Source organism: Thalassophryne amazonica, chromosome 5 (assembly GCF_902500255.1).
Source record: "Thalassophryne amazonica chromosome 5, fThaAma1.1, whole genome shotgun sequence".
Lineage (NCBI taxonomy): Eukaryota > Metazoa > Chordata > Actinopteri > Batrachoidiformes > Batrachoididae > Thalassophryne > Thalassophryne amazonica.
In genome coordinates this window covers 125529338-125543950 of record NC_047107.1, presented here as the reverse complement: position 1 = coordinate 125543950, position 14613 = coordinate 125529338, and the positions used below count along the sequence as shown (strand labels likewise).

At 41.9% G+C, this 14613-nt stretch overlaps 1 protein-coding gene across 3 annotated transcripts in view; it reads left to right on the top strand.

The window, feature by feature from the left end:
• The window catches only part of nsmfb (NMDA receptor synaptonuclear signaling and neuronal migration factor b), a 165500-nt gene that overhangs the window by 143873 nt on the left and 7014 nt on the right, over positions 1-14613 (top strand). For all 3 annotated transcript variants that reach the window (XM_034171293.1, XM_034171294.1, XM_034171291.1), the window contains 2 exons: positions 1757-1859; positions 7835-7910. In XM_034171293.1, the coding sequence (XP_034027184.1) occupies positions 1757-1859; positions 7835-7910 (179 nt within the window). The remainder of the gene's footprint in view (positions 1-1756; positions 1860-7834; positions 7911-14613) is intronic.

Below are 14613 nucleotides of genomic sequence, written 5' to 3'. Positions count from 1 at the left end.
CCTTGCAACATGGGGCCGTGCATTATCCTGCTGTAACATGAGGTGATGTTCTTGGATGTATGGCACAACAATGGGCCTCAGGATCTCGTCACGGTATCTCTGTGCATTCAAAATGCCATCAATAAAATGCACCTGTGTTCTTCGTCCATAACAGACACCTGCCCATACCATAACCCCACCTCCACCATGGGCCACTCGATCCACAACATTGACATCAGAAAACCACTCACCCACACGACACCACACACGCTGTCTGCCATCTGCCCTGGACAGTGTGAACCGGGATTCATCCGTGAAGAGAACACCTCTCCAATGTGCCAAACGCCAGCGAATGTGAGCATTTGCCCACTCAAGTCGCTTACGACGACGAACTGGAGTCAGGTCGAGACCCCGATGAGGACGACGAGCATGCAGATGAGCTTCCCTGAGACGGTTTCTGACAGTTTGTGCAGAAATTCTTTGGTTATGCAAACCGATTGTTTCAGCAGCTGTCTGAGTGGCTGGTCTCAGACGATCTTGGAGGTGAACATGCTGGATGTGGAGGTCCTGGGCTGGTGTGGTTACACGTGGTCTGCGGTTGTGAGGCTGGTTGGATGTACTGCCAAATTCTCTGAAACGCCTTTGGAGATGGCTTATGGTAGAGAAATGAACATTCAATACACGAGCAACAGCTCTGCTTGACATTCCTGCTGTCAGCATGCCAGTTTCACGCTCCCTCAAAGCAACATCTGTGGCATTGTGCTGTGTGATAAAACTGCACCTTTCAGAGTGGCCTTTTATTGTGGGCAGTCTAAGGCACACCTGTGCACTAATCATGGTGTCTAATCAGCATCTTGATATGGCACACCTGTGAGGTGGGATGGATTATCTCAGCAAAGGAGAAGTGCTCACTATCACAGATTTGGACTGGTTTGTGAACAATATTTGAGGGAAATGGTGATATTGTGTATGTGGAAAAAGTTTTAGATCTTTGAGTTCATCTCATACAAAACGGGAGCAAAACCAAAAGTGTTGCGTTTATATTTTTGTTGAGTGTATATTAATTCTGGACTTTTAAATCCCCATATTGTGAGCATGGATTCCCCCCCCCCCCCCCCACACACACACACACACTCCTAAATTAATAGTGAAAAAACTCTTAGATGGCAGCTAACTTTTATTTGGACCTGGGGGGGAAAATAGTTACTTTCAAAGTTCTTGTGCCTAGTTTTTATGAGTGGAGAAAAATCTGAGGATTATGACATGAACCACCCACAGGAGTGAACTTTTTCATGGTGCAGTTTGGCTTTGTTTTATATATATATATATATATATATATATATATATATATATATATATATATATATATATATATATATATAGCTTAGAAATGGGAAGGAAGGTTTGAGTGGATGATTCAGTCCTGCTTTGAGTGGTTCTTGTGTGGGATCGGTGGTGTCTGTCTGTGTACAGCTGTGACAGACTGAACACAGTGTCGCTATAGTTAAATATAAATTAGCATAAATGGATCTGAAATCAAGATGAAGCCTTGAGTCTTGCACACATAAATTTTACAGACAAGTGATTGTCGTCAACATAAAAGCGTGCCGTGGAGCTCTCCGACTGTAAAGTGCTTCCAGATTGTGTTTATGATCGTCGCTGTCATGCTGTTACTTATTTCAACATTCAGTTTGATGCTTTTTCGTTTCCTCTGCAGGTTTTATTTATTTGGTTGGACTTTTTTAAAAAGATAACTCCGCCCTTCTTGTGTGGTCAGGTTCTGGCGGCGGCTCAGCAGGCTGATGAGTAAGCTGAACCCGGAGCCCAACCTCATCCACATTATGGGCTGCTATGTGTTGGGCAGCGCCAATGGAGAGAAGGTACTGTGTGATCTGAGTCATCGTGAACATATAAGGATTTCCACGCTCCTTGAGATAAAGTTAACTTCAAATGTGCATCTGCAGTGTTCTTACTTAAACGCATGAATGTGAACACACACTGCAGAGCCATATGCTGCATGCACACACTGCAGATAAATCACATGGGCATTCTGTTGGTTCACCTGTTTTTTTGTTTTTAATATCACAGAAGAATCATAAAGGTCTAATAAAGTCAGGAGAAAATTCTGCACACACACTAAAAATATTTAGCAGTGCAGCAGTTTTTGTGCACGTTACTGAGAAATAAGTGCTTGTTAAAGTGATTTTTCTTTAACGTTTGAGGAAAAGCTGTGTGTGGCGTCAGCTTGAAGACAGTGGAATGGCGTGCACACAGCACTTTGAGGTGACAGTCAAGTAGACTCTCTGACGCCCCCTCCTTTGACCTCACGTCGCACAGATACGGGCCCACTTCTTTTGCTGCAGTGACGAGCTTGCGTGTTCACTCACAGATTGGTCCCTGCTGCGGGACCCCTGCTGCGACCCGTCCACCCCCGCAGAGTGGCTATAGGCTTACAAAAGGCATGCACATGAACTTGCCCACACATTAGAATATTCATGCTCTTTCATGCAGCCCCCCATCTACAATCATACCACACACTGGCTTACATGATTACTCCCTCCACAAGTTATAATTTAGCACTATGATGGTTTCAAAAGGATCCCAGGACTGAGCAGCAGTTAAAGACCATTTTTACAGACTGTATGCCTGGAAATACAGGGACTAAATTTATTGTGCATCTGGGAGGGATCAGAATCAGTCATACAAGAAGAAGCAGTAAGTCATATACAGTCGCTGAGGCCCATTAGTGTTGTCGCTTATTCCCAGGTTTCCTAGCATCAATATATCTATGAATTGAGAGGTTTGGGTCAAGGTTAAGTTAAAATTACTGCTGAAGCAGTTTGGCACCAGAACCACACTTCTTCTGTCTGCGACACATTTGGATCATAAATACAGCATGAAGTGTTACTGTGACCATCTGCTGCACAGCTTCAGAGATATGACAGTGGAGGCAGGATGACAGTGGTTCTGTCAAAAAATGTGTACGTTTCTACCGTATCTGGAGATTTTACAGCGTGGACGGTACAGCTTATCAACTCCAAAATGTCTCTGAGCATTATTTAATATCACCACAGGCAGTCCTCGTCAGAACTAACACCTAACATCAGGTAAAGAAGCTTGAATCTTCGACTGGACTGGGTTGCTTGACGTGAGGACGTTTCGCATCAAATCAAATCAGTTTTATTTATATAGCGCCAAATCACAACAAGCAGTTGCCCCAAGGCGCCTTATATTATAAGGCAAGGCCATACAATAATTACAGAAAAACCCCAACGGTCAAAACGACCCCCTGTGAGCAAGCACTTGGCAACAGAGGGAAGGAAAAACTCCCTTTTAACAGGAAGAAACCTCCAGCAGAACCAGGCTCAGGGAGGGGCAGTCTTCTGCTGGGACTGGTTGGGGCTGAGGGAGAGAACCAGGAAAAAGACATGCTGTGGAAGGGAGTAGAGATCAATCACTAATGATTAAATGCAGAGTGGTGCATACAGAGCAAAAAGAGAAAGAAACACTCGGTGCATCATGGGAACCCCCCAGCAGTCTAAGTCTATAGCAGCATAACTAAGGGATGGTTCAGGGTCACCTGATCCAGCCCTAACTATAAGCTTTAGCAAAAAGGAAAGTTTTAAGCCTAATCTTAAAAGTAGAGAGGGTGTCTGTCTCCCTGATCTGAATTGGGAGCTGGTTCCACATGAGAGGAGCCTGAAAGCTGAAGGCTCTGCCTCCCCATTCTACTCTTACAAACCCTAGGAACTACAAGTAAGCCTGCAGTCTGAGAGCGAAGCGCTCTATTGGGGTGATATGGTACTATGAGGTCCCTAAGATAAGATGGGACCTTATAAGTAAGAAGAAGAATTTTAAATTCTATTCTAGAATTAACAGGAAGCCAATGAAGAGAGGCCAATATGGGTGAGATATGCTCTCTCCTTCTAGTCCCCGTTAGCACTCTAGCTGCAGCATTTTGAATTAACTGAAGGCTTTTCAGGGAACTTTTAGGACAACCTGATAATAATGAATTACAATAGTCCAGCCTAGAGGAAATAAATGCATGAATTAGTTTTTCAGCATCACTCTGAGACAAGACCTTTCTAATTTTAGAGATATTGCGCAAATGCAAAAAAGCAGTCCTACATATTTGTTTAATATGCGAATTGAATGACATATCCTGATCAAAAATGACTCCAAGATTTCTCACAGCATTACTAGAGGTCAGGGTAATGCCATCCAGAGTAAGGATCTGGTTAGACACCATGTTTCTAAGATTTGTGGGGCCAAGTACAATAACTTCAGTTTTATGTGAGTTTAAAAGCAGGAAATTAGAGGTCATCCATGTCTTTATGTCTGTAAGACAGTCCTGCAGTTTAGCTAATTGGTGTGTGTCCTCTGGCTTCATAGATAGATAAAGCTGGGTATCATCTGCGTAACAATGAAAATTTAAGCAATGTCGTCTAATAATACTGCTTAAGGGAAACATGTATAAAGTGAATAAAATTGGTCCTAGCACAGAACCTTGTGGAACTCCATAATTAACCTTAGTCTGTGAAGAAGATTCCCCATTTACATGAACAAATTGTAATCTATTAGATAAATATGATTCAAACCACCACAGCGCAGTGCCTTTAATACCTATGGCATGCTCTAATCTCTGTAATAAAATTTTATGGTAAAATTTTACTCATTTTATGCTTCCTTGACACCTCTCTCAAACCATTTCTTCTCTCTGGCTAAGATTTTAACTTCCTTGTCCTCAAATGTGTGGTTAGTGTCTTTCAGGTGGAGATAAACTGCAGACTGAGGTCCACTGGTGACCTCTCTGCGGTGCTGGTATAGCCTCTTGTGTAAAAGTTGCTTCGTCTCACCTATGTAGTGTTCATTACAGTTTTCCTGACATCTGATATGATACACTACATTGCTCTGTTTGTATCTACTACTAACTTTTACACAAAAGACTATACCAGCACCGCAGAGAGAGCGCCAGTGGACCTCAGTCTGCAGTTCATCTCCACCTGAAAGACACTAACTACACGTTTGAGGACAAGGAAGTTAAAATCTTAGCCAGAGAGAAGAAATGGTTTGAGAGAGGTGTCAAGGAAGCATTCTTTGTAAAACAGCTGAAACCCATCCTTAACCTCGGAGCGGGTCTCAGACACGCTTTGTCCCCTGTTTACAATGTGGTACTCAGGTCAAAGCAGTTTCAGTCTTTTGTTCATGGTAATGAGTCATTCACGTCATCAGGAGAGAGTCGTCAACGGAGCCATCAGGGGAGGCTTCCGTCCTGTCATTAAGAGGGTGCTAACTAGAGCACAATAGGTGCTAATTAGAGCTATTGTTTAGTCACTAGCCTATAGCAGTCAGCCTCTCGGTAGGTGGGGTCTGGTTAGGTTAAAAAAACTCCAGCTTTTGTTGGCTTCTGGTTTATTCTTCTCTACAAGAGTCAAGACAGAAGTCAGACTACCAGAGCAAGAATTTTAGCTGAGGAAGCTTCTGTGATTTGAAGCGAAACGTCCTCACATCAAGCAACCCAGTCCAGTCGAAGATTCAAGCTTCTTTACTATGGAAACCACCTGGACAACTGAGAGCCTACACAGAAACCTAACATCAGGCTGAACCAATTTGGAGTTCTGTTTGAAACATGTAGAAACAGACTACCACAGAAATCCTGCGAAATATCAAATCTTTCCCAACTAGATTGTTTTCTGTAAATGTAAACTGTTGTGTGGAAACAAACGGATTAATTTTGTTCTGCAGCATCAAGCCTTAAGCCCTCTCATTCAGATGCATTAGGGCTCCTTCACACAGTATGAATAAGTACAAATCAGGGCCAATCACAGTGAAACAGCTCGAATGAGCGAACCACCAAAACATCGAGCCGTGTGCCATTAAGTAATATCACATTCAGTACTGCTTAAAGTAGTAGACAGCTTAATGTACATAAACCTTTGACCCACTGAAATCCTGACATGTTGAATAATAACAGTTTTGTTTATTTTAAATATCTGTGCAAGGAAATAATGTCGACATTCTGACTTAATAACTTAGAGACTTAGTGAGGAGTTGAGGAAATCTGACCATTTTTAGCCCAGGTTGGGGTTAGGAACGATATGTACACCTCACAAAAACATAAAACTGTGAGTTGGTCTGTGCACCACACTCACACTCCGCACTGCAGAACCACACCAGGTCTGAATTTGCAACCTCCCAGGCAGGCCACCAGACCTCTCCACCCAAAAGTAGAGAGCTGTCTGCAGCACTGAGGTGATACGTGGGCGACCCTTTGACCTACTAGGGTCCTGCAAAATGGATCAGGCTCAGTGAAGCGCGTTACATGGTGATCTACTCTACTCTGTCTACTCTGGCTGGCATTCTCTCACAGTGCAGGTCGTACGTCTAGTCCGACCTAGTCGAGTCTCCCGACGTAGGGGTGCTAGAGGATCCTTGATGAACAGTAAAAACAAATTTTTCAGATATCAGCACTTTCTCACTTGTTTCCACATTAAAGCCCAGGAACTCCGCAACTCCATAGCTATGCAGAGCCATCTGCATCATTGCAAACCCCCTTCAAACCTCTGTCTGTAGCCTTTGTGTGGACCTCCCAAAAATTGTAACTACACACATTGAGGCGATGTAAAGTGCACGTAGAGTGCACTGACTGTGATTGCTTCACTAACTACATAATTTCCGGAAACTCACTTTTCCAGTTTCAGAATCAATGACTTTCATGGGCTAGTAGGCCCGTCTTCACGAAAAACATTGCACCACCTGCTGTTCTGCCAGTGGATTACACCAAACCCGACGGAGAACTTCCAAAGCTTCACGGCTGCATCGAAGTGATTGCGTGGCCACGGAGATACGCAGTACACTGAAAAAAGAGAATGTTTGAACCAACTTAAAGTGTTAAAATTTGTAAAAACCTGAATGAATTAAGTTGTTTAAACAAGTTTGAAAGTTAAATCAACTATAACTTACAAACTTAAAGGGACACTTTACTCATCAATGTTAACGCCTAAAATAAGAGATTATATATTGAAATAGTGACATCTTAAATAAAAACAAGATTTGCAATAGATTAGCTTAATTTTTATGATTTTTAAAAAACTGACGAGCCTTCCATGTGCTACATGTATGAAGTCACAAGTGCTGATTTTGCACAGCCTGGTGTACATACATGTATAGATACTGCAGTAAAACACCTGAAAATCTTACACTTAAATTATAATGTGACATCAGAAAGTAGCAAATTATATTTCTTGCTCTTATTTATGAATATTAGTCAAATCATTAGCCTATTTTGAGATTTTTGTAAGGAGTTTTACTGATATCGCTATACGTGTTTACATTCAACAGTGTGTTAAGAGCACTTGTGATGTCATAGCACAGGCAACTGGAGGAAACTTCATTTGAAAAATTCTCAAAAAAATAAATTCCAATAATTATCAGAAACTGTATTTCAAGGTTGATATGATCATTATCTTTTTAGAAACTGTTATTTTAATATGAGTGGAGTGTCCCTTTAAGTTCAAACAACTTAATTCATTCGGGTTTTTACAAATTCTAACACTTTTTTAAGTTGGTTGAAACCTCTTAAAATCAGTGTAGTAGAAGCATAAAAAGTCCTTTATCTTCAAGGAAAACACACAGTAATAGATTATCAGGACTTTTTTTTTCTTTTCATCTTTCTAACTCTGGAAAATGTCAGGAGAGATATTACCCAAAATTCCTCCCACCTCTGCAAAGCTGCTGCACTGTAAGTGGCACTTTGACCTTTCACACAGACAGACTCGTTTCACTGCAGGCTTATTTCTTCTGCCGCCGGCTATTTTATACTCTGCTCTCCTTTTTGCTCCGTCTGTTCTTGCAGCTGATTCAGACTCTGAAGAGGCTCATGAGACCCTCCTCAGTGGAATTCAAGTCCCCACTAGAACTGTCTGCACAGGGTGAGTGCACGACCTGCACCAGATCCCACCTCCTCATCCACACTGCTGTCTTTGTTGTATGTGTGCCAAACATGCATAATAATTATTACTAATACTAATTTGTTTGTTACTTGTTAGATAATTGGCAAAGCTTCTGGGGAAAACCTGGTCTTGTTAGGAGAGACGGCATCCATCCCACTTTGGATGGAGCAGCTCTCATTTCTAGAAATCTGGCCAATTTTCTTAAATCCTCCAAACTGTGACTATCCAGGGTTGGGACCAGGAAGCAGAGTTGTAGTCTTACACACCTTTCTGCAGCTTCTCTCCCCCTGCCACCCCCTCATTACCCCATCCCCGTAGAGACGGTGCCTGCTCCCAGACCACCAATAACCAGCAAAAATCTATTTAAGCATAAAAGTTCAAAAAGAAAAAATAATATAGCACCTTCAACTGCACCACAGACTAAAACAGTTAAATGTGGTCTATTAAACATTAGGTCTCTCTCTTCTAAGTCCCTGTTAGTAAATGATATAATAATTGATCAACATATTGATTTATTCTGCCTTACAGAAACCTGGTTACAGCAGGATGAATGTTAGTTTAAATGAGTCAACACCCCCGAGTCACACTAACTGCCAGAACGCTCGTAGCACGGGCCGAGGCGGAGGATTAGCAGCAATCTTCCATTCCAGCTTATTAATTAATCAAAAACCCAGACAGAGCTTTAATTCATTTGAAAGCTTGACTCTTAGTCTTGTCCATCCAAATTGGAAGTCCCAAAAACCAGTTTTATTTGTTATTATCTATCGTCCACCTGGTCGTTACTGTGAGTTTCTCTGTGAATTTTCAGAACTTTTGTCTGACTTAGTGCTTAGCTCAGATAAGATCATTATAGTGGGCGATTTTAACATCCACACAAATGCTGAGAATGACAGCCTCAACACTGCATTTAATCTATTATTAGACTCAATTGGCTTTGCTCAAAATGTAAATGAGTCCACCCACCACTTTAATCATATCTTAGATCTTGTTCTGACTTATGGTATGGAAATTGAAGACTTAACAGTATTCCCTGAAAACTCCCTTCTGTCTGATCATTTCTTAATAACATTTACATTTACTCTGATGGACTACCCAGCAGTGGGGAATAAGTTTCATTACACTAGAAGTCTTTCAGAAAGCACTGTAACTAGTTTTAAGGATATGTTTCCTTCTTTATGTTCTCTAATGCCATATACCAACACAGTGCAGAGTAGCTACCTAAACTCTGTAAGTGAGATAGAGTATCTCGTCAATAATTTTACATCCTCATTGAAGACAACTTTGGATGCTGTAGCTCCTCTGAAAAAGAGAGCTTTAAATCAGAAGTGCCTGACTCCGTGGTATAACTCACAAACTCGCAGCTTAAAGCAGATAACCCGTAAGTTGGAGAGGAAATGGCGTCTCACTAATTTAGAAGATCTTCACTTAGCCTGGAAAAAGAGTCTGTTGCTCTATAAAAAAGCCCTCCGTAAAGCTAGGACATCTTACTACTCATCACTAATTGAAGAAAATAAGAACAACCCCAGGTTTCTTTTCAGCACTGTAGCCAGGCTGACAAAGAGTCAGAGCTCTATTGAGCCGAGTATTCCTTTAACTTTAACTAGTAATGACTTCATGACTTTCTTTGCTAATAAAATTTTAACTATTAGAGAAAAAATTACTCATAACCATCCCAAAGACGTATCGTTATCTTTGGTTGCTTTCAGTGATGCCGGTATTTGGTTAGACTCTTTCTCTCCGATTGTTCTGTCTGAGTTATTTTCATTAGTTACTTCCTCCAAACCATCAACATGTCTATTAGACCCCATTCCTACCAGGCTGCTCAAGGAAGCCCTACCATTATTTAATGCTTCGATCTTAAATATGATCAATCTATCTTTATTAGTTGGCTATGTACCACAGGCTTTTAAGGTGGCAGTAATTAAACCATTACTTAAAAAGCCATCACTTGACCCAGCTATCTTAGCTAATTATAGGCCAATCTCCAACCTTCCTTTTCTCTCAAAAATTCTTGAAAGGGTAGTTGTAAAACAGCTAACTGATCATCTGCAGAGGAATGGTCTATTTGAAGAGTTTCAGCCAGGGTTTAGAATTCATCATAGTACAGAAACAGCATTAGTGAAGGTTACAAATGATCTTCTTATGGCCTCAGACAGTGGACTCATCTCTGTGCTTGTTCTGTTAGACCTCAGTGCTGCTTTTGATACTGTTGACCATAAAATTTTATTACAGAGATTAGAGCATGCCATAGGTATTAAAGGCACTGCGCTGCGGTGGTTTGAATCATATTTATCTAATAGATTACAATTTGTTCATGTAAATGGGGAATCTTCTTCACAGACTAAGGTTAATTATGGAGTTCCACAAGGTTCTGTGCTAGGACCAATTTTATTCACTTTATACATGCTTCCCTTAGGCAGTATTATTAGACGGCATTGCTTAAATTTTCATTGTTACGCAGATGATACCCAGCTTTATCTATCCATGAAGCCAGAGGACACACACCAATTAGGTAAACTGCAGGATTGTCTTACAGACATAAGGACATGGATGACCTCTAATTTCCTGCTTTTAAACTCAGATAAAACTGAAGTTATTGTACTTGGCCCCACAAATCTTAGAAACATGGTGTCTAACCAGATCCTTACTCTGGATGGATTTTTGATCAGGATATGTCATTCAAAGCGCATATTAAACAAATATGTAAGACTGCTTTTTTGCATTTACGCAATATCTCTAAAATTAGAAAGGTCTTGTCTCAGTGATGCTGAAAAACTAATTCATGCATTATTTCCTCTAGGCTGGACTATTGTAATTCATTATTATCAGGTTGTCCTAAAAGTTCCCTGAAAAGCCTTCAGTTAATTCAAAATGCTGCAGCTAGAGTACTGACGGGGACTAGGAGAGAGCATATCTCACCCATATTGGCCTCTCTTCATTGGCTTCCTGTTAATTCTAGAATAGAATTTAAAATTCTTCTTCTTACTTAGAAGGTTTTGAATAATCAGGTCCCTTCTTATCTTAGGGACCTCATAGTACCATATCACCCCAATAGAGCGCTTCGCTCTCAGACTGCAGGCTTATTTGTAGTTCCTAGGGTTTGTAAGAGTAGAATGGGAGGCAGAGCCTTCAGCTTTCAGGCTCCTCTCCTGTGGAACCAGCTCCCAATTCGGATCAGGGAGATAGACACCCTCTCTACTTTAAGATTAGGCTTAAAACTTTCCTTTTTGCTAAAGCTTATAGTTAGGGCTGGATCAGGTGACCCTGAACCATCCCTTAGTTATGCTGCTATAGACTTAGACTGCTGGGGGGTTCCCATAATGCACTGAGTGTTTCTTTCTCTTTTTGCTCTGTATGCACCACTCTGCATTTAATCATTAGTGATTGATCTCTGCTCCCCTCCACAGCATGTCTTTTTCCTGGTTCTCTCCCTCAGCCCCAACCAGTCCCAGCAGAAGACTGCCCCTCCCTGAGCCTGGTTCTGCTGGAGGTTTCTTCCTGTTAAAAGGGAGTTTTTCCTTCCCACTGTCGCCAAGTGCTTGCTCCTAGGGGGTCGTTTTGACCTTTGGGGTTTTTACGTAATTATTGTATGGCCTTGCCTTACAATATAAAGCGCCTTGGGGCAACTGTTTGTTGTGATTTGGCGCTATATAAATAAAATTGAATTGAATTGAATTACCCATGCATAATGTAAACATTTGGTACCGCTGAGGAAATAGACCCTTGTTACATTCTCAATGCATCTGCTCGTGTAAAGGTACCTTGACACTTGCACATGTTTAACCCTCGCACTGCTGCACAATGTGACCAGCTGTGTTCTGCTGGATGCTGCGCTTCGTGCTGCTGGATGATGCAGAATGAACATTTTCTTTCAGAGTTTGGCTGATGGAACCACCTCCATTCGCTTCCAGAATGACACAGGAATTTTTTACAGCTGCAGCTTTTTTTCTCTCTTGTGCACTTCATGATGTGGAGAACACATTTGGAATCTTCTAAAAGGTAATTATTTGTCATGTTTATATTGTAATGGCTTGGTAATACAGTTGCATTTTCAATCCTTCTATGAGTATCTGTAAAATTTTGTTTTAATAATGTGCCACACATTTTCAATGGGCAGGTCTGGACTGCAGGCAGGCCAGTCTAGTACCTGCACTCTTTTACTACGAAGCCACGCTGTTGTAACACGTGCAGAATGTGGCTTGACATTGTCTTGCTGAAATAAGCAGGGACGTCCCTGAAAAAGACGTTGCTTGGATGGCAGCATGTGTTGCTCCAAAACCTGGATGTACCTTTCAGCATTGATGGTGCCATCACAGATGTGTAAGTTGCCCATGCCATGTGCATTAACACACCCCCATACCATCACAGATGCTGGCTTTTGAACTTCGTCCTGGTAACAATTTGGATGGTCTTTTTCCTCTTTTCTCTAGAAAAGTTCTCTAACACAATTTGAAATGTGGACTCAACAGACCACAGCACACTTTTCCACATTGCGTCTGTCCATTTCAAATGAGCTCAGGCCCAGAGAAGGCAGTGGTGTTTCTGGATGTTGTTGATGTATGACTTTCACTTTGGATGGGAGAGTTTTAACTTGCACTTGTAGATGTACCAACGAACTGTGTTAACTGACAGTGATTTTCTGAAGTGTTCCTGAGCCCATGCGATAAGATCCTTTACACAGTGATGTCAGTTTTTAATGCAGTGCTGCCTGAGGGATCGAAGGTCACGGGCATTCAGTGTTCGTTTTCGGCCTTGCTGCTTACGTGTAGAACATTCTCCAGATTCTCTGAATTTTCTGATTATATTATGTACTGTAGATGATGGATTCCCTAAATTCCTTGCAATTGAACATTGAGAAACATTGTTCTTAAACTGCTGGACTATTTTTTTCACGCAGTTGTTCACAAAGTGGTGATCCTCGCCCCATCTTTCCTTGTGAATGGCTGAAACTTTTGGGGATGCTCCTTTTATACCCAATCATGAGCATCCTCAGTTCCCAAACCCTTATTACTAGGGGAACTACGATCACTGCCTTTGCACCCCCACTGTGAGTGCACAGTCTGGCTGCACTGCACTCTGATTCCTCTGCGCAGAGAACCTGCAGGCTGCGTTCTCATCTCCTCTCTGCCCCCTGCTGCGTGCACCTGACGCAGACATTCCTGCGTCATCATGATGCAACAGGAAGCAACTGGGAGCAGCCCCGGTGTGAAAGGGGCTTAAGTGCGAAGTCCTGCCTCTGCTGTCAGCATATACTGTAGACATGCAGTCTATTTAACTAAGTATTTTTATCAAGCAGAGATCTGCACAGTGTGCACGAGTGATCGAGTCTCCAAACCCACTTTAAAATGCACACCAGCAATGCTGTGATATTCTTGTTTTTTTTTTTTATTATTGTCTTCTGCAGGTTGCAAATCTGTGCACCCACACACACACTGCAGAAAGGACACATGCAATATAGTATTCGTATTGTGTTTGTGCTCTGAGGTTTAGCAGTAGTACCACTAAATGTTGATAGCGGTCATTAATCAGTGGCGGTGAGCAGCACAGCGGGTAACTGTTGCTCATTAGGGAGCGTAAAGTGCAGGTCTGAACCCCGCTGAGCTCTGCACACCCTCATCACTCACTTTCCTGACATCTATTGATCCAGGTTAATTATTTTCCTATTAAATATGTTGGCTTGTCCTCTGCTGACCCCAGCACACTGCTGCATCTTCACTCATATTCATCCTTTGTCTTATTTCCCCATTAAGCTTAATGTGGAGCAGCTGCAGGTGTGATTTATTCACATGGCTCCATTCGTGAGCAAATAAATGAATAAAACCACAGATCACCCAGGAGTCAATAAACCGTGTGTGTAAACGCAGAGGTGTAAGCGTTTATCACATTTTGGATTGAAGGTCATTTAACTGCAGCATGTTGTTGGGTAAAGTACAAGTTATGGACTTTAGGTCAGATATTGTATTTTATTGACATGCGGATGCTGCTGTAAGGTTACTGCAGCTGCAAGGTTTGGTGCGACCTGCAATATGTGGGTTACTTACATTAGTTGGGCATGTTTCTAACTAGCAAACTCACATTTTCATACATGTCAATCAATCAATCAATTCAATCAATTTTATTTATATAGCGCTAAATCACAACAAACAGTTGCCCCAAGGCGCTTTATATTGTAAGGCAAGGCCATACAATAATTACGTAAAAACCCCAACGGTCAAAACGACCCCCTGTGAGCAAGCACTTGGCGACAGTGGGAAGGAAAAACTCCCTTTTAACAGGAAGAAACCTCCAGCAGAACCAGGCTCAGGGAGGGGCAGTCTTCTGCTGGGACTGATTGGGGCTGAGGGAGAGAACCAGGAAAAAGACATGCTGTGGAGGGGAGCAGAGATCAATCACTAATGATTAAATGCAGAGTGGTGCATACAGAGCAAAAAGAGAAAGAAACACTCAGTGCATCATGGGAACCCCCCAGCAGTCTAAGTCTATAGCAGCATAACTAAGGGATGGTTCAGGGTCACCTGATCCAGCCCTAACTATAAGCTTTAGCAAAAAGAAAAGTTTTAAGCCTAATCTTAAAAGTAGCGAGGGTGTCTGTCTCCCTGATCTGAATTGGGAGCTGGTTCCACAGGAGAGGAGCCTGAAAGCTGAAGGCTCTGCCTCCCATTCTACTCTTACAAACCCTAGG